This window comes from Sitophilus oryzae, unplaced genomic scaffold, assembly GCF_002938485.1.
Source record: "Sitophilus oryzae breed Bouriz unplaced genomic scaffold, Soryzae_2.0 scaffold_1447_pilon_pilon, whole genome shotgun sequence".
Taxonomy (NCBI): Eukaryota; Metazoa; Arthropoda; class Insecta; order Coleoptera; family Curculionidae; genus Sitophilus; species Sitophilus oryzae.
Window position 1 is genome coordinate 599,662 of NW_022146112.1, and position 22,412 is coordinate 622,073.

General features: G+C 31.1%; 1 protein-coding gene across 1 annotated transcript in view; it reads right to left on the reverse strand.

The window, feature by feature from the left end:
• LOC115877355 (protein dachsous) overlaps positions 1 to 22,412 on the reverse strand; it is a 569,521-nt gene that overhangs the window by 537,292 nt on the left and 9,817 nt on the right. Inside the window, exon 2 of the mRNA XM_030893496.1 lies at positions 17,193 to 18,947. Within this exon, the coding sequence (XP_030749356.1) occupies positions 17,193 to 18,929 (1,737 nt within the window). The 5' untranslated portion in view covers positions 18,930 to 18,947. The remainder of the gene's footprint in view (positions 1 to 17,192; positions 18,948 to 22,412) is intronic.

A 22,412-nucleotide genomic window follows, 5' to 3' on the forward strand; every position in this document is an offset into this window, starting at 1 on the left:
GTTCTTTGGATTATTTTTTTGCTTCTGGCGATGGATGGAGATATTCCTTCTGAAACGTTAAGTTTTTTTGTCCGCCTACTTGGGACAACGTGTGGCGTTAAAAAAGTTGGTCAAGTGCTAGTCGGACTCGCGCACGAAGGGTTCCGTACCATTCATTATCTATACAACATTAGACACTATATTATTATAAACTTTTTTTTCCGATTTAGCTGAAATTTTGAATGCGCGTATAAGTAATTTAAAAAAAAAAATGAAGAAACACATTACTCAAAATTGTATTAATCAATAATATATATGTAAAAAATAAAAATAAATATGTAAAAATTAAAAAAAAACGATTAAAAAAAGTCGCCTTGACTGGGATTCAAACCTGTGTTACTTCGGCTCCAACGTCATAGCAGCGTAAAGTCCTAACGTTTTAAGCACGCGGCCACTGAGGACTTGAAAGGTTCTATGTAAAATCCTTACTTAAAAGATAATGTTTAGTGAAAGTACTTTTTTATTTATAAACATTTATTTAATTCTGTTTTTAGTATTTGTTCTTATAGCGGCAACATAGATACATTATCTGTAACAATTTCAAGTGTCGAGCTATAACGGTTCATAAGATAGACCTTTGTGACAGACGGACGGACGGACAGCGAAGTCTTAGTAATAGGGTTCCCGTTTTTACCCTTTGGGTACCCTAAAAAATAATTATTTTATTATATAGATTTTCTTCTAGAGACGAAAAACCCAGAAGTATTTTCAAGAAATGAACCACAACAAAAGTGTAGGCATTATTTAGAAAAAAAACTATATCAGTTTTAACTATATGTTGCTAATTATGATTTTTCGTATTAGAAATAATTACAAAATAAAACAGTAATTTCGCAGCAAATATAAATTCCGTATATGCAACGTAATCTCTTCGACTTCTATAACACCATTTTTTCTATAAGGTTAAGTACAGATTAAAGAGCATTCAAAGCATTTTGAAATAATTAGGCTGTGGACGTTGCCAAGCCGCTATTCTATTCCACTAGATTTTATTGAGAAATGGGTTCAGTGAACCGATGCTTCATCGCTTGAAACAGCTCCATACGCAGAGTAATGAAAGATGTTTCTAATCAAGGCATCACGCTAGTTAACAAAATAATTGAATAGAATAATGCTTTCTTTTTGAAGGATCTACATTGTGATTGAATAGAAAAATATTTAGTTTATGACATTTAATTAAGCTCTTTTTATATTTTAACAAACAAATTTTTTCACAACACAAAGTTTTTTAAATTATATAAACGTATAATATGAAATACAATGATTTCATACGGCTAAAAATAAAAACATACAATGTATTAATATTAATGTTTATAGTAATACATTATTCGTTATCATAAATCTCAGCTGAAGAAATTCGAATAATTTTCAGTTATGCTATAACTTATCGAAAAGGTGTATCCAACACAATATTTTATGACATAAATGTACCTACGTATTTTTGTCAAACGTTTTAACATTGAAAATGTTTCTGTTATCCTATATAAAGGAGCCCAAATCGAATTAAAATGCTACATTTGCCACACCATGACGTCATATATACAAGGGTGTGCAAGGGTATAGGAAATTTCGGCGCAGCGGCGGCAGTCGGCCAGCGCGCGCAAAAACCATTACATCGCTAATTGTTTATTGATATATCTTTATTAGTTTAAAAGCAAAAAATATGGGGTTTGCTTTGATACCTTGTCAAGACATGAGCGAAACTTTTAAATTGTTTCTTTTTTTCATTTAGGCCTTCGTTTTTCGTTAAATGAAAGTTATATTAAAAAAATCTCTATTTTTAACAAATTTTCGCATGATTGAAATGATTATTCATGTTTAAAGTTTTTTTTTGGTCATAAGCGCTAATGGAAATGTTTTTTTGTAAATAATTATAAAAAATTACTCCCTACGAAGACTTTATTCTGTACTGGATCAAAAAATAAGTATTTGTTTTCTCTATACGGTGGTATTAATATATCGATTTTTGATGATAGTGCCTTTTTACCCTGTTTAATTTTGTACTACTTTCGGAATAAGGGTCCCCATATCATGTACTGTGATGTACTGTACTTCCATCCCTGAAAAATTCAGCTTGTGACACCGAAGTGAGAGGTAACGTCAAAATAAGCTTTAATCTACCTACATCATCATAGGTAGGTGTAGGTACTCTAGGTAAATTCTACCTAGACAGTAGCTGAACTAGCTGACAGTAGTAATTAATTTGTTATCCGATAAGTAGTTGTCATTATATAAGTTTAATCGTCTTATACCTCCTATAACGGTAGGTTTTGGATTTTTCCTGATTGGTTTGTTAAACAAAAATATACTGGGCATATAAATGTCTGTTACAGGTTAATTCGTTAAAGAAATATGTTACACACATATTATTTTAATAATAATAGTATAATAGTAATGGCTATATTATGTTATAACACATTATTGAATTAACAATTGAAAACAGTATTGAATGTACTTATTTTAACCAATGCATTGTTTTGTTTTTTTAATCTCACAAATAAGAAATATTTTATAGTTTTTATTATAAAAAACAGTGATTATACAATTTATTTACACCCCTTACACTGTTTTCTGTAAGGGGTGTAACCAGGAGTATATTTCGTAACCTTTTACGATATAAGAGGGCACAAAGTGTTTTATTACTTAATGCTTAAAATTTAATAATATATTTGTACATAAAATAAAATAGACTAGAAAGTCAATTAATTAATATTGACGTAATTACTAAATAAGTACAAGATTTTTTTTCTAATTATTTTAGTGTATTTTTAGTCACCGAATTATAAAGGAGAGATATCCAACCATTGCATTATTTTACTCACAAATAAATGTTTTATGGTTTTTATTATAAAACAACGATTAATTTATTATACACCCCTTAACCCAAACACTCCAAGGAGGATATTTCGTGACCCCGTATTTAAAGTGGACAAGGTTTATTAGTCAATGTTTTAATTACCCAGCGTCTTTAATAAAAATCTAATGTAATTTTTCATAGAAATGATCTGACATGAAAAGCAAATTTTATCAAAAAACTTTTTGATTATCTACAAGGAGTAAACCGCTGACAAATGTCTGTATACTAATGCCAAAGTAATGCCAAAAATACAAATTAAATACCAAAATTTCTCATATAATGCCCCACTAATGCCAAGCTGATTCCAATATAATACCACTAATACCACGAATAATATGTAACGCATTTGCTTCACGAATTAACCTGTAACACTACTGGTAGGTACGTGCACAGATTTTTTCCTAGGTAACTTAAAAGTCGTTAAAAAGTCTAATTATATTTAAAGAAGATATAATTCCAACAAATTACATTATAAGGCCAATAATGCACAAGTAATACCATTAAAATTTTAGCGTTTTTTAACTTGTGTAACATATTTCTTTAACGAATTAACCTGTAACAATAGTGGTAGGTACGCGCACAGATTTTTTCGCTAGGTAACTTATTAAGTCGTTAAACAGGCCTATAAAAGCTAGAACAACATAGGTAACTAATATTTATAATTTAATTCGAGTTTTAATCTCAAATAATAAATGTTTTTACTGGTGTATTTCTGAAGTGTTCATTATTAAAAGTAGATATTCTTCAAGTTATGCGAAGTAATAAGTAATGTTTCCGGTGAGACCGCGTATATGTCACCGGATTCTGGTTAGTATAAAGACTTTTTCTATAGAAAGAGTTTTTTCTATATTTTCCTTTCAATAATTTAAATTATTTAATTTCTTCTTATTCTTTTAAATATTACAGTGTTTCTTTTTCCTAAAATGTTTCGCTTAAAATTAAAAAAATACAAATGGAGGAAAATATACGTTATTGAATAAAGTTTATACAAATCACTTTACCATAACAAAAAAGTAAAAACATGTCATGGCGGAAGATATTCAGGTAAAATCGAGATTAAAATAATAAACTTGCGTAACATGTTATACACGAGATAGAAAGTTTCAGAATCGATTAATACGCAATACGCTACGCAGTCAACTTATTCCTATGCGCAGATGAGCGTCTTCAAGACTCTTCCTTCGGCCAGGGTCACGATGCCGCCGAAGAGGAATCGGCCTACGTTTGGCTAAACAGGCTGGACACGGTGGAGTACGATATTGGCGAGTCTGAATATTTATAAAAATTTGCTAAGTAAAATATGTTGGAAAAATAATTAATCCATACATAAAATCCATACATATAATAAATCCATACATAAAAGCTCAAAGGGATTTTTTGTTGCATCCATCCCGCCGAAACCGCTTTACCAATCTTGTTGATTCTTTTTTTAAATGAAAGGTATATATGTGTAGATTTGTTATGAAGTATTTTTATAGTGCTTAATGGCTATATCTTTGTGTAAAACGACTAAATACTAAAACATACCCAAAAAACACCTACACACAATACCTCCAGAAATAAATTATTTGTCATTGTCAGTGGTGTGTCATTTAGATTATAGATTACGTTTTTAGATATTTTAGAGTGAGTTCATGCCGCCAGCTTTAGATACATAAATATTAGCAGAAAGGTTAGTTTAAACGACATTAGTGGATTAGCTACACAAAGCGATTTTAGGAAATTCATCCTCTTAGAGAGTAAAATTATCTCGGAACAGTTTGTTGTATGAAAATTCCTTACTATTTGGTCTAGAAGAATGAAATCCTACAAAAAGAATTAGAAGAAATTTTTGAAATTCATCAACCAAATGGGTAAAGTTAGTAAAATTTTATATAAAACTTGGTGACCTCTGGATTATACACATAAAAATTGGCACAAAGGTAAAGCGAATTTATGAAATTTATACCCTTAGGGAGTAGAATAGGGAATGAAAGTTTGCTGTACGAAAATGCAATACTATAACATTATAAACTAGACAGTATAAAATTTTATACAAGGGTTTATTTAGTGACATCATAACGAAATATATCTTCGTCAATTATCCTTCAAAGAATAAAAAATAACCTATAAAGAGAGTATTAGTGCTCTTAATAAATAAAAAAAAGATGAAAAATAAAAAACATCTATATGCTCACTAGCTCTCTATAAAGAAGTAAAAAATAATTTAAATCAATGCATAAACGATTCGAGGTGTAACGCGAACGTAGTCGCGAGAAAAAGCTAGTAATTTATTAAATTATTTTATTTAACTCATTAATTTTCACTGAAAAGGAATTTTTGTAATTCGCCACTATATTAGTTAAAAACTAAGAAACTCATATCAAATTTAAGTTTTGCGATTTTGACTTATACTTTTTACAAAATCTGAACACATTTTAAAAAAAAAATTTTTGATAATATTTGTGTAGATTGACTACAAGTTGTATAACATAAATTTCTACGACCGGCCTACCTAGTGGTCTGCAGCATCGCCTTGTGGTGCAAACGTGGGCCTGTTAATCTGTGACGTGACGCACAACAGCCAAGAAAAACAGAAGCGTGGCTAAGAATTTAGTAATTTAAAAAAAAGTCTTTTAGATACAGTAGTAGTTATTAAAAAGTTTTGTGTTTAAATGGGGTTTGCCTTTAACAGGTAAAAAGTTGTATCGTAAAGTGTAACTTTCCGTAAGAATTCTTTATCTGTCATTGATCATGATCTGTCATCATGCTAACCTGATGTTTTGTATGTTATTTTGTTTTTTTCGAGGTTTTTTTGCTTGCTTGTTTTACGGATAGGTGCGATCGCATAATTATTATTGATAATGTTATATTTAATGTTAACATTACTACTTTTTCAATGAATCTTTAAATCTGTTGTTTTTTGTTAAGTTCGTTATTTAAACATATGTATGTAATACACTCATATTAACACTGATCATATTTTTACGTTTTTATTCATCATTTTCAATGCCCCCCCGGTTGCATCTTTGTAAAGGACTGTGAATTTTTTGTTAACTAACCAAGATCTAATATAATTTCTATATACACAATCAATTTTATTTGTTAATTTTCTGTTTTATAATGATTATTTTCAGCTACATCAGCACATTAAATCCCATATATTAACTCGCCAAGCGAAAAATGCTTTTTGAAATGAATTGCGATTTCTTCAACTAATCCCCATTTTCGTTGCAGAGAGAGAAGTTAATTTTAATGAGAAAATTCCGATCGTAAAAAACGACATTCAAATATGTTTTATTTTCTAAAGAACACAGAATTACTTAAAAAAATAAAGCTTTAAGCAAGCAATAACTTTAAAAATGTTAAAGACGGTTTATTCTGACATATTTTTAAATGAAAATTATATATGCTAAATCCATTTAAAAAACTTCTCTTATATCTCTGATTTTATTTCAAATATGTACTACCATTAACCGCATAAGTTGTGAACCAATAATCCTACACGCTTTTCTTCATTTGAAAAATTTATATTTACAATTTTTGTTTATTTTCATTTACAAAGTTTGGATGTGACAGTTTCACATTTCTGGGAGCAACCACGATTGGACTTGTTTCCATGGCTAACTAAGTGAAATTAGTCAAGAAAGATAAGAATTAGCTATAACTCAGTAATTTTGTAAAAAAAACATATTATAGCTTATATCGCTGAAAAACTTAAAAATGGCGCTTTCTATGAAGTTATGGCCAGCCAACTATAGTTGCCATTTAAAAAAACATATGTTTGTGTCGTATGTCAAAAATGACAGGCTTTAGAACAAATCGGAGAACACGAACTCATTAGGGATGTGATTTTCTACAACTTTTGCTGATGTCATTTTTACGTTGATCTTCTTACTATTCAATTCAACAATTCAATTCATTATCATAAAAATGTATTTTATCTCTGGTCAAGGTGAATTTTATTTACTCATTTAGAAAAGTAATTATGCAAAACTAAAAGAGACATCCAAAGATGAAATTTACATGTCATTACCATCGATAATTGAAAACGTAGTGCACTGCGCTATCGTGGTAATATTAAAAAAACAATAATTATACTTATTTCCCAGTCAAAATGACAGCTGAAATTATTTCTGTTCCAACACAAAATTCAACGTAATTCTCGTGCATGCAGTGCTAATTTATGTTAGTAACTTATTATGATTTGCATGTTGTCGGTAATATTACTTAAGAGTATATATTAAATACACTATTAAAATGAAATAAATTTACTTTTCTGTCTCAAATGACATTTAGTTTTAATGTGAATGCAAAAAAACTTCCGGATGTTTAATTTGAAAAAAATTGCTAATTTTTAGAGAAATCCATCTTTTAGGAATAAATTCAGCTTAAGCAATTATAAAAAGGGTTATTTACAAAAATAAACTTAAGGGGGGATTCTTCCTTTCCTGAACTAATTTTAAGAATAAAAAATGCGTTTTTAATAAAATCTGTATTACTTTAACGCTTTAATCAAATCACAAATATGTTTTCCAAATTACAAAATCGACACCTTGATCCTTCTTTACAGGAAATTATAAATTAAAACAACTTTACAGGAAAAATAAAAAATAAAGCCCCCTACAAACAAAAAAATAAATTAAATTATGTTATGAAACGACTCTAAAACCCATTCTAAATAAAATAGAATATAAATGTATAATAAAGCAAAAATAGATTGTATTTTTCGTTATCTCTTACTCTAACATCAGTACTAATTTATCAATCACTTGAATCATTTACAAATTGATAATCGCTGCCTTTTAAACCATATCAGCCCTATTGTAAACTGAAGCAACTTAAGGAAACAAACTCGACAAAAAATCGTTAAATTCAAGTGTCGCTTCACCAAAATCACAATTTGGATGTTTATTTATGCCATTTATGGATCATGACAGCGACATTTACTTTCTTGCAGATAAACAACATAAGTAGAAACGCTAAGTTTGGTTTGATTTACAATTTACTAAGTAATGGTAAATCGGTATGCAATTTACTAAGTAATATTGTGGTTGAAACGGATTTTTACGGTTTTCTGATGGATTGTAGCATACCTTAAGGGTGCACACTCACCGTTTATATACATTTTGCACGATCGGTGTGTACGCCAAATACATACAAACGCAAACCTAAGCGTTTGTAAATGTTTGTCAGGGTTCCCGCTAGGTGTCGGTATACTCCAAAAGGTGTGGGTTTGTTTGAATTTGTTGGCTGTTTTCGTTTGGTTGACGAATTTGAAAACTTTCTTGACATGGAAATTATTTTGTCTTCATTGTTAAAGTTTAGATAGATCTGACCAAGTAGTAAATAAGCTCTCGTTTTTATAAAATTGAACACTTACATTTTATGTTTCATTTTCGCATTTTTTCCCTTTCAAGTAACTACAACAATATCATAAAGGATGAAAGAAACAAGAAAATTTACTTCTTATTTTAAAAAGAAAATTTTGAAAAACTCTTTCTTTTCAAAATACACCCGATGAGGCGAAAAAAAAATCACACGGAAAACAGATAAAAGCGTTCAAATCGGTTTGCAAACTTCACTGTGGACAGAAAATTCAGAAACATACACAAGAATTTACAAACGTTAGTAAACATGTTTGCCAATGTTTCTATGCATTAAAATATAAAAACTTTCCATACAGTCATCATCATTTAGCTTATTCCGTATAATGCTGAACAAAAGCCTCCCTCAACTCTAGCCATTTCTTTGCCACTTGAATCCATTTTCCAGTCACTCTCTTAATATCATCTGTCCATCGACTAGGAGGTCGTCCTCTGCTTCTATAGGCCTCGTGTCTCGGTCTCCATTCTACAAGTGTCTTTGTCCACGGTCCATCTATTATCCTAGCCACATGTCCTGCCGGATCCCATTTAAGGAACTTAACATCTTACATCTTAAATGATGTAAGACAGATATCACCGCATCTCTTACTCATGTTCGATTTCTTTTGGTATGATGGGTATTTTATCCTCGAGTGTAACTCCTAACATGGACCTTTCCATTTACCGTTGCATGACCTGTATTCTATGTATCTTCTTTTTTGTCAAAGTAAGTTTTCTGCGCGATCCGTGAGGACTGGCAATCCTTTACAATACTGATCTCATTCCTAAGTTTTTATATATATGCACTTGTTCCAAAAGTATGTTATTAATGTTTAAATTACCACTTAGTACTAGGTTTGTCATGGATTGTGTCTTTGATAAGTTAATTTTCAAACAGAGTTTTTCAGAAACATCATTTAGCATATCCAGCATACTTTGTGTTTCCTGTATGTTGTCTGTTATTAAAACAATACTGTCTGAAAAACAGAGATGATTTATCAATTTGCCATCGATGTTAATTCTTGTTGAATCCCAGTTTATCATTTTTAACATACTTTCTAGCACAGCAACGAATAGTTTAGGGGAGTGTGTCGCCTTGCCTTACCCCTCGATCGATACTGACTTTGTCTGTGTATTGATTTATGGATATTCTGATACATACATATATATTCCTTATGATTGCGGAGTATCGAGGATCGATGCGACTCTCACTTAGTGTCTTCTTTCCTTAAAGTAACCACCATAAATTCAAAAATATTTCAGAAACTAAAAGAATACTATTTATCACTCCATCACTGAAAAATTTTTAAGCTCCTTAGAAATTATTAGGATGGCGTTAGCCGAACAGATGTTCTATATACTATACAACTATGTAAACTTTCTAGATATTAATCATGGGATTGTTCTTTGATTAAACGGCTTTTATGTGGTTTAGTCCTCGCTTACACAACGTACCAATATGCCGACTGAGCGACTGCTCGTCATTAAGCGCCGTTAAACATAGAGAAATAATTAAGAAAACCAATTAAAGGCAATGGCACAAGACGGCTCATAAAATAGATATTAAAAGTCCACAAAATGACCAGGGTACTGTCTTAGCGGTGAGTCCGTTGGGTCTATTAACGTCCTTATTACAGTTGTCAGTGCGAGCTCTGGTGGTTAAAATATGTCACATATCTCGCCGGCCGGCAGTGACCTACAGTGTTATACCCGCTCACCAATTAGAGACGATATTCTGCGGTTCTGCACTTTTACTTTTGTCTCTTTCTTCTTGTTAATTATTGAGTGGATGGTGCTTTTTGTCGTTAGGCGTTGAAATCTGAGATTTTTGCTGATAAAAAATCATTATTTTATATGCGTGGAACTACAACTATTTTCTTCGTATAGTATCTTTGAATGTGGTTGATAATGATTCACTATTAAAACTAAAATGATTTCGGACTTCCATTGTCTTTACTTATAGGGTTAGTGCATTTCAGTTGATTTCAACAAATTCCGACCGCAGCGCTTCAAGGGAAAAAAATCTGAAATTATCAATATATAGTTCACGCCGCGGTCATGTTGATCGCATTAAAATAATATTGAAATCGTGGTTTCGTCATAATATTTAAGTATTTTGGTTTTTTGCTAGTGCAGTTATTAAAACTATAAAGCACTCAGATACGAAGTTTGTGTCATGTCTATTTCGGGATAAGTGAAAAAGAATTCGAACTAGGCGTCGTCGTGTTGTGTTGTGACAATTTCTAACGTTAATAAAATTGCCGAAAAAATGTTAACGCGTAAATGAGAGCGTAATTAGGGTGTTGTTGGGTGCAATAACATTCAATAACTCAATTTTCCCGGATTTTCAACTCTCCCTAAACAACCTTTTATAGCTTTATAGTTTCTCACACTGATTTGATCAAAACCAAAAATGAATTCAAGCAGTTCGACAAAACAAGTGAGTATACAAAGTGCTCGTTACATGATCAAAAAATTAAACAGAAATGAGAGGATAAAATATAATTTGCAATATTAATAGTATACTTTTTTTAACCAACTAGTGATTAAATGTTTTATGAACATCTTCTAAAATTATAATTATGTATAACCTTTAAAAAATGTCGATACAACCGAAATAGCCCCAATTATGCCTCACTATTGCTAGTGAGTTATATTACTACTATATTACTACGGTTAGGTTAGGTTATTATATTTTTAGTCACCTCTCTCTCTCTCTCACGTAATAGTTGTGTAATAAAATAATAGTGTTCTTGAAAGTCATATTTAGATATTTTAAATAGTCTTTTCTTTGTTCTTTGCATTTTTTTTGCTTTCAACGAAAAGAAGAGATAGATAGACTTCCCGAAACGTTAAGCATTTTTTTTGTCCGTTAGGCAAATTTGTTTATTAGTAAATCACTGCTGAAAAGCTGGTCTCCGTTGGATTAACGCCAGCAATGTTTACAAAAAATAACTACTTTATTCTGTAGAATTTCTTGCAGTGGCGAAATAACCCATAGGAATTTATTGAAGAAAGAGTTATATATTTTAAGTGAGCTTTCATGTTTTCGGAGTCTATTTCTTCTCTAAAAATATTATTTTGGTCATTGTTATCTGTTAATATTATTAATTTATATTGCGAATTGAATACTAAATGTAATTTCCCTTAAAATAACTACTAGCTTTAGGCTTTATTCCATATTGATCTGAAATTGTCGATTCGAACGTAACGTTTCAGAGAAGGAAGCTATTAACTCGGGATGAACGAGGATAAATGTTAGAGCATTCCTGCTTTCCGCGCGTCGGTTTCCAATTTCTTTTTTTTTCTTTACGTATCTCTCGCACTGTGTGCGATGCAAAGCAGGTTAAAAGTGAACGTAATAAATCTAAACGCAGCTAGACTTCCACCGCAGAATGTTTCCTAGATTTAGAGAAAGTGCATGCACATTAGCCTGAGGAGTTACTTCGTTACAGAGAGGCTGCATAATTATCTTCTTGGGTGTAACGCCGAGAAAATGACATGGTTAGCAACAATGAAATATGGGCATTGTTTGCTTTGTGCGTTCCCGTAAGTCCCTTCAGAATTTCGAATTTATTTATGACAATTAATTTGATTTTGGCAAAATACAGTACACATACTGTTGGAAATCTTATATTCAACAATAATAATTTAAGTTAATAATAAACAGTTTTTGTGCGGCGTCTAAAAATAAACGTTTATTTGATTTATATTTCATCAGCTCTCGGTTTGGGGAATTACTACAAGAATGCATACCTAGCAGTTGCTTTTAATATTATATTATTGTAGTGGAATTTTTGTGTTAGTCTGAAAGAGGTATCACGTACAAAACGTACACGATTTTATTTTCTCCATGTATTAATTAATTATTTCGGTTAAATAAAAATTACATTGTTCCAAGTTGTACCTTTTATTATCTCTAATATGTAACACATACTAGGTGGTACAATATCGGAAGAATTATATCTATGCTTGGAGCTCTACTCTGCAGAGTGGTCCGAACTGTATTCCGGAAACTTCATCAGTATATTCTGCAGTTAAAAATAAGTAAAAAAGTTAGTATAAATGTATGTCCTAAAATGATTAGTTTCGGAGCTACAGTTTCTGGAATACAGTTCGGACCACCCTGTATACAGGGTGCCCCAGAAATAAGTGCAAGTATTTTAGGGGGTGGTAGATCTCGATAAAAGAAACATAATTTTTCTTTATCGTTTTTCAAATAAGTCCAAAATAACGGAGTTGTTTTACTTTGAATATTTCCAAAAACATGACTTTTTGCTAAAATTTTGAGAACCACTGGATCTTTTCTAGATTTTCTTTCTTGTAAATTTAATCTAATACCTATGTTGCCATATTATCAAGAAATTATGTTTTTGACTAAAAACTAAAAAAAAATTCGAAAAAATTTTTAAAAAAATTTCGAATTTTCAAAAATTTTTTTTTCGCAAGAAAAACCTCATAGGCGTTTTTCTGGGGTCGAACTATACTACCAGTTAAAATACTTTCACTTATTTCTGGGACACCCTGTATATTCCAAAGAATACAATACCACAGTCACAATTCAATACGAGGAGTAAACTGCCGGTGTATTTTGGTGTGCAAGATGTTGGCGTTAAGTATTAGTGGTATTGCTCGTGCTATTAGTAGTATTAATAATTGGTATTTTTTGCATTACTTCTGGTATTACTGGTATTAGTTGGAATTTTTGGCATTATTCGTGGTAATTATTGGTATTAGTACGGAATTATTTGGCATTACTTGGTATTTTTTAATATCTCCACACAAATAAATAAGTAGTTTTTTTGTATTGAAAATATTTTAATTATTTTGCTCAATATTGCCAAAATTTTATTATGTTCAAAAAAACAAAAAGTATGTAACAGATAGAATATTCCAGAAAGGTTATTATTGTTAAAAATAAAACAGAATTCTTTATTAAAAAATATAACTACAAAAAAATTATATAGCTACATTAATTATATTTCGTCATGAAGTGTATAGGTAAAACGTCGATTCAATATCAATAGAGGTATACTACTGTATAATACTGTACGAATATAATTACAAAATCAAGGTAAAGAAAACAAAAATTAACTGAAGAACTCTCATGAAGAATAGGTATGTCTTCTTACCAATCATAACCATCCTTATAAAGCGTCTTCAAACTTTCTTCAATCTTATTCTTTTATCTTTTAGTGTATTTACCCTAAGATTCAAGGCCCCAAACTAGGCATAATTAAATTATTCTGAAGTAGAACTTTTAGATTACTCCTATAGTATATGCATATTATCATTTGCACATAATAGAAATAAATTTACCAGACTTTCAAGTCAGACAAACCTACGCATAGATATCCTATCACATTATTTAACCTCTTTAGTTTTTCAACAAAAATTAAACATGGATGTTGTTCTAGGACGTTTTGTTTGACTTGAGAAATGGAAAAATATTACAGGTAAATTATTGAACGCAAATAGCAGTTGGAGGGACACGCACTGCCACTCTAGGCAATCTTTACATAGGATAGTGAATTGTCCCTTTTCAAGAAAGGTCGTACCTGAAGTTATTTTACGACCGTGAAAGGGAAGAATCCACATTCGGATTTTAAGACAGCTAATATTGTGGCTGTATATTTTGAGAATAATATTTTAGTTATATAAAAAATCCTTACTTCAACTGAGATTAATATATTGTTGTTTCGGACACATATTCACTTTAAAAATGAATGATATAATAAAATACCAATGAATGAATCTGTATAAAATACGCGAATTATAACTGAATTTTTGAATATGCCCCCTTGTTTATATTTAAGAGATCACTAATAGACATTAAAAAGTTAGAAATCCAGATATCGAACTTTATATTTGCATTGTTTATAAAATAGAAACAATGTCTATAATATGTATATGTATAAATTATCAATTTTAGTAATGTATTTTGCAACTGACCTAATACCATTATCCCTCCAAAAATGAACCTTTTTAACATTATTATAATGTGCTTTTTGCTAAAATGAATTATTATTTTTTTAATTTGAGAAAATTATTATAATAATTTCAGTTATTGTTTTCAATGGGCTATTGCAACAAGTTGGATATTCTAAATATCACAATAGAATTGAAATGATTTTAATAAAATGTTGCGGTACATGAAATTACAGTTGGGTGTTTTTTGAAATTACAGTGGGAAATTACTTTAGTGTTACTATAGCAAAATAAAATAGAACAACAATTCAATGGGCTATTGCAACAAGTTCGATATTCTAAATATCACAATAGAATTTAAATGATTTTAATAAAATGTTGCGGTACATGAAATTACAGTTGGGTGTTTTTTGAAATTACAGTGGGAAATTACTTTAGTGTTACTATGGCAAAATAAAATAGAACACTAGTTCACCACAATAAACTAAAACAGTTTTTTACACACAGGACGCGCGTTTCGCTAAACATGTTAACATTATTAGGAGATGATTAAAACTAAACTAATATCTACAAAATCAGTGTTTATATAGGTGTTCAGTTGGCACTGACTAAGCATCGTAAAACTAGCCAAACGAGGGAAACCATCCGAGCGTAACAATTAATTACCGAGACTAGAGCAGAAGGGGAACAGAGAACTGGAAGGAATTGGACCAGTATCTCTGTTCATATTGTCTGTAAATCACTCAAAATGAATAAATGTAAAGATAATAATTATGAACAGAGATAATAGTAGTAAATTAGTGTTTTATTTTATTTTGCTACAAGAAATACCGATCATAGAAATTAAGTAAAAAACTGTTTTTTGAATTTAGGGACTTTTTCTAGGTATCCTATTTTAAAATGGGAGGTAACAATGTAACAAAATCGTCTACCAAAATCTCTTAAATTATTTATTAAACTTAATTTAATATTTAAGGTTGATTCTCACTATACTTTCCGTTATAGTCCTCGTTTCTCCTTTAAAATGCAACAACGTGAAATCCAATTTCATCCCTTTTCTCTTTAAATTTATAATATGTTGCTATCTAACGTCATCGTCATTTAAATTATAATGACAATTACATGTTTAAACAGCTATTTTTAAATTTACCGCCCTTACAATCAATATATGACAAAATATTTTATTATTTATTGACCATGAGACCAAAGAAATGTTTTAAATACCAGATTAAATATAATTTAGTTTCATTGATTTTTAATGGCTTTGGAAAAAAGTAAAATACAGCATATTTCGAATTATACTCCATTTTTTTGCAACCTTAAAATATCGAAATTCCATACTGAACTAGTGAATGATACCGTTTCCGAGATGATCTAGGTAAAATCAGGTATGGCCACCCATTGAGTTAGTCGGTCTTTGAACTTATTCTTTATTTGTATACTGTCATATATAGGTTCAGCTATTTACCGATATTTATGAATCGTAAATATTTTTAATTATCTCTAGAATGTTAAGACCGTCAACCGCTGCGAATACGAACGTGTTCGATTACGAGTTCATTTTTAAAATAAAACTGCTTTCTAATAATTTTGAGTTCCTCAACACTGCCTGTAGTAGGAGATTGAAAAAAGCAATGAATGAATAATTTTTTAATAAATTAAAATAAACTAAAATAATAATAATAAATTAAAATAACTTAACACAAATTTATGTTCTTCATTTGTAGAACTTATTTCTTTGAGATTTAAGTACCTTTATTATTTTATATACAACTTCCTAATACAGTTTTACAATAAAGCGCTATTCCTATCTAACCCTAAAGAGGAACATCACCATCAACTCTATTTTTTTTCTAGATCATTTTAAGTGTGGTCAGAGAAAAACCCTGTTTTGTATGATATGTTTTCATTCATACAACTAGAAAAAACTTGCTTGGTGTTACAAAAACATTAAATAAAGCCGCTGTAACACAACTGCTAAAGTGTTCGGAGTAGGACTTTATGGAACTTTATCGACTATTTTTCAAAGATGCATAGTTTATTTTATAGATATTTAGCAGATAGATGACGTTTCTAAATTAATCTAGGTTTTTGGTTAAGTTTGTAATTATTATTAATACCACAAGGGCAAAGCTGAACAATATAAATGCGCTTAGATGTGGAATCTATTCTTAATCAAGAATCATTCATACAACACGCAGAAAATATCTCGTTATAAAGTTAGCATCTCCGTTAGCATAGGACTTCCATAGGTCGTTTTTTAAAGACGCTTATTTCATTCTACAATAGATGGCCTGAGAGATTCTTCATAACAGGACTAAGATGCCTTAATTATTACTGTCAATACATCATCACTGTAACGTTGTTAATCTAGAACTTTTGGAGCATTGATCTGAAACATGGGAAATATCTGCCACTGTAAGACAATTTCCTGAACTATTCGTAGGATTTATAATTTCAATTATATCAAGGCAATTCGTTAAAGTATCAAACGGCTATGATGTCAAATTATATTATTAATAAATATATTATTATAACATGGTAAAACTGACTAATATGACGTATATCCATAGATGATAGAAATATTAACTAAAAATCTATTGTTAATCAAAATGTATCGGTTATTCTTTAGAGAGTATCCCTTTAAAATGTCAAATTAACTCCAAAAAGTCTATACGAGAAGATTTGAAATTTGAAGAACCAAAAGAAGGAATATAGCAATTAAGCAGTGTAATATCTTAACATACGAATAATGCATACAGTCCCCAAACAAACACGAGATAAATATATTTTTTTGTACATTCAAAGTATGCCTGACAAAATGGATATCAATAAAAGCGGGTATTTATTGTGAATAGAAAAAATATTTCGAGGTAAATCAAAACATTAATTTTAACAGATAATAATAATGTCTTTAGAAATATGACTGGAAACAGGCTTAAATTTTGTTTTATAACTTGATTAATATTTTGAACTACCAAACCGATTATAATATTTAGAATACCATATAAAAATATATCTACCTTTAATATGCATCGTCCTTGTGTCTCGTTCTCCGCTACGCTGACATTGTAGAAACTCTGGTCGAAGATCGGCTCGTTGTCATTGACATCATGTATTGTCACTAACACTGTCGCGGTAGATGACAATGGAGGAAATCCATTATCAGTAGCCACTACGGTAAGTCGCGGTAAAGGTTCCGTCTCACAATCAACATGCGCACGCGTAGTTATTAACCCACTTCGAGAGTCAATTTGAAACCAATTTATGTTACTGTTAGCTGGTTCCGAGAGAGAATATGTAATAACACTGTTATTTCCTTCGTCCTTATCCGTTGCAAACACCTGTATGACGGAGGATCCAGGATCGGAAACTTCCATGACATTAGCTTCGTAAATGTCCTGCTCAAACTCCGGAGCGTTATCATTTACATCAGTCACTTGCAGGTTTATTGTTCTCGATGCATGTAAAGGAGGCATGCCGGTATCTGTGGCAATGACATTTAAAGTATAATTCGGTTTTATTTCGCGATCTAATGGCAGTGACACAATTACTAAATAGATTATATTATCTCTGGTAGTTAAACCGAAATGACCATCACCTCCGCTGAGCGTTACATTAATATTCGAATAGTCCGTTTTCGAATCTGGATCGTGAACGCTGATTCTCGCTACAAATTCACCGGGTTGCGCGCTTTCACTGATTTTCGGAGTCGCATCATCACTTAGAAATATCACGTTTATTGTCGGTTGGTTGTCGTTGACGTCTATCACTTTTATCGAAACGAACGTGGTGGCCTCCAACGGCTGTAATCCCTGATCCTTCGCGACGATTACTAGCTCGTGAAGTTCCTTTGTTTCAAAATCCAGAGGTTTATTAACAGCAATTACTCCGGTCTTAGAGTCTATCCTGAACAGCATATCTTTATCACTCTGTCGTCGGTTTATTGAATACCCAATTTGAGAATTATCGCCTGAATCAGCGTCGGTTGCTATTACTTGTAAGACACTTGTACCTATGGTTGAGTTTTCCTGAATTGAAGCAAAGTACCTGGATTGGTTAAATATAGGTGGGTTATCGTTAACATCCTGTATAGTTATATTTACTGTCATTTCTCCCCTTAATGGCGGAGTACCACCATCTAGAGCTTCTATTACTAAACTGTAATATTCACATGTCTCTCTATCCAGGAAACCATTAATTTGTAAATCTAGGTATAATACTCCATCTCGTTCTCTGTGTGACGATAATCTGAACGTATTGTTTATATTTCCTGATATAATGTTATACCTCTGCGTATTGTATATATCTAAATCCGAGTCCCTTGCGGGAGGTAACGTTCTTTTAACGTCCCGAGGGGTATTCTCGGGGAACTCAATATTAACTAGAGGCGATGGAAACGTCGGAGCGTTATCATTTTCATCCAGTACTTTTATTATTACTTTAACATTATCACCACTCATAGGAATAGCAACTAACGAATAACTGGCCCGTGTTTCCCTGTCCAGAGAAACTTTTGTTCGAATTTCTCCGGTAGTTGAATCGATGGATAAATCCGTATCTACAGCTGGTCCAACTGGCACAATCAAATATGGTGGTCCGCTATCGGGCGAAGCTCCATCACCGATAAATCCAATCTTGGTTCCTATAGGCACACCTTCGGACACTTCCAAATCACGAACGTGCTCCGCTCCTGCCGTAGCTAACAGAAGGAGATTGGCCAGGTAGAGGGCCACAGCCATAATGTTGAAAGAAGGCATGGTCAGCTATTGCACATCCTGCAACAAAATAAATAGGTAGAACAAGTAATATATATATATGTATAGTAATGAATACAATAACATATGAGAGTAATGTGCATAGTAGATAAGTTGAAAATAAACTATATTTTTCTCAAATATAAAAAACCATAATAAAGAATTTCGCACCCAACAATATAATAAAGAGAAAGTATGAGACAAAAGTGAAAAAGAGAATTAATTGCATAATGTACAAATATTCTTTCAGAATAATCAAATATTAAAGTAAAAAATAAATATATGAATCTCTCACAAAATATGCTTCATTAAAACAACTAAACTTATAAATATACTTAACATTCCAGTTATTACAGTACTACCAATCAATCAATCAATATCTTATAATGGATTTATTGCACTTGTGTGATGCTTCGATATTATTATTAAAAATATTACCTACCATAACTCGAAAATATGATTTATTCAATTGATCAAGAAAATTTGGTCCAAAATATATGACAGAAAAATCCGACTCCAAAGTACTTCGGTTCAAAGCACTCACGATGGTGAATGTTTTTTTTATTCTGATTAAGAAGTATAGACATAAGCCAAAATTTATCGACTGAAGTAAGCTGCACGAAGGTCATGGGGACATCGTCCCTTAAGTACGAGATATTTTATATCCCAATAATCGAATCGAAAAGGATATGTTAGTAGTTTACAACATCCAAGTTTACTGATACTTTTATTGTGCGTGTCTTTGCGTAGGTATTTTACGACGTCTTGGTTCCACTTTATATTTTTGTATTTGTACTTAAAAATTATTGAAGTAAGCTGCATCAGTATTTCCATCAGAGAATTTAAGAAAACGCATTTTAAATGCAGGTATATATTTTACCATATCGCTCAAAAATAAGTGATCTAATCTTACTGATGAAAGTGAAATTTATAATTATAAATTACATAAATCAAAAATATAATCTCGAAACAGATGCAGTTCAAATACAATCAACGTAAATCAATAACATTTTGCATTTTAAGTAAAAAAAGTAGTAAGTAAAATGTAAATACCTATGTAATATGAATAACTAATATCGTTAGTTACTGGATAATAAGAGATATTTGAAGATAACATACTTAATGCTCAAAATAGACAAAGAACAAAGGTGAAGGTTGTGATAAACATATTGATATCATAAGGATACTTCATAAGGAATTCTTAGATTTAGGATCATAAGGAAGTCTTAGATTCAGCACATTAGCTAGATGCTAGATAAACCATATTATGCAGTAGATGCCTAGACTGCATAAGAGTTGGACAACTCCATAGGAAATAAATGGATGATATTAAAGAGTCACCAATTTGGAACTGATATCTAAAACCAGGACAGCCTATATCCAACAGTGAATCCTGAAGGACTGACAAAAAAATTGAAAAAAATATGAAATATTAAAAAAGACCCTTTCTGAAATTAGAATGTATAATATGCTTCTATAGTTCTTCTAGGATCCGTCAAGACAGAGACAAAGCTCAATACATAAGCATTTATAGCTGATAACATTAACAGGCGAAGCTATGTGTAGATTGTGTCGATCAAAAGAAGAAACAATAAAAAAAACTTTCATGTTAATGCGATAGAAATATGCTTGTTCCCGACAACAGAAGTTGAATGAAGTCTTTCGGAGAGAACCATAATCATAGAGGGGTCTTCAAGCTATTAAATATAGTGAAAAGGGTACGAGGCCTATAAAGATAGCAGTAGAATAGAATAACTAATAATCTGCTTTAATATAATATAGTCTATTAAAAGTGGTTATCTCTATGGTTTAAAACCACTGTTTGTTATTTCAAAGAGAAAAAAATATTTCCTATAATAGTTTTCACACAAAACTGCTTTCTCATGTGTTCATTATGATATCACATATAGCGAAGAGTCGGCATAAACACAGTTACTTATTTAAGAAATGACAATTAACCATGTCAGACCAGTTCTTTGTTCCTGTGGTCATTAGGTTATACTTCTCCATGAATTCAGTTTCTAACAGTTATGCACAGGTTATGAAATTGTAAGGTATTAATAAATAATTTATTGCTTGTTGCTGCAAGACTCTTGAGCTACTATACTACGCACGTTAACCACGTAACAACAAACTTCACATGGCGTTATGTAAATAGTATTATCATATTACTGTTTATATTAGTAATGGCATTAATATATTTCAAAAATATTAGAAGACCGTTTTTGAAATTTGATCCTTTTAGTTTATTTCTACATTTAAGATACTTTGATGTTAAAAATCCTTCCAACTCGACTTTGATAAAACAGTCAGTATACAAGCAGCGTACAAGTGAGATGCGCGCAGCATTTTTAGGGTTCCGTACCCAAAGGGTAAAAACGGGAACCCTATTACATACTAAGACTTCGCTGTCCGTCCGTCCGTCTGTCACAGAGGTCTATCTTATGAACCGTTATAGCTAGACAGTTGAAATTTTCACAGATAATGTATCTATGTTGCCGCTATAAGAACAAACACTAAAAACAGAACTAAATAAATGTTTATAAATAAAAAAGTACTTTCACTAAACATTATCTTTTAAGTAAGAATTTTACATAGAATCTTTCAAGTCCTCGGTGGCGGCGTGGTTAAAGCGATAGGACTTTACGCTGCTATGACGTTGGAGCCGTAGTAAGGCAGGTTCGAATCCTAGTCAAGGCGACTTTTTTTAATCGTTTTTTTTTAATTTTTACATATTTTACATATTTATTTTTACTTTTTACATATTTATTATTGATTAATACAATTTTTAGTAATGTGTTTCTTCATTTTTTTTAAATTACTTATATGCGCATTCAAAATTTCAGCTAAATCCGAAAAAAAGTTTTTAATAATATAGTGTCTAATGTTGTATAGATAATGAATGGTACAGAACCCTCCGTGCGCGAGTCCGACTCGCACTTGACCAATTTTTATAAGTACAGTTACTCGTATATGACAGCAACTTGGACCAAGTACACTTTGACCGTGTCATCCCGCCTTTAGTTTTATTGCTTTTGTTTTTTTTTTCATCCAGCTAACATTTCCATACCCTTTATGGTTATTTTAATTGATACCAATTATTTTTACCAAAAACAATTATTATTATTATTAAAACATTACAAAAACATACTTTCTAATGTTAGAAGCATTTAAAATCCTGCTCAATAAACTTTGTCGTATCTGAACCGGTAGTAAATAAACGTAACTGTCTTTCTCTTTTGCATAAGTGACATGTCGTAAAGATTTCTCCCAAATGTAAACAACAACGTTTAAAAGTCATTGTTTAGTTTTAAGCTGCATTGAAACGAAACGATTGCATAACAAATGTCAAGGTCGCGGCCGATGAACTCGCCGATTCGTTAAACTTTCAGAACACAATAAATCATTTGTCACTTTTTGGCAAATTAATGAGATGTATCTACTTCTTTTAAAAAGGGGTTCGCAGTGGTTGCTTGTTTATAAGAA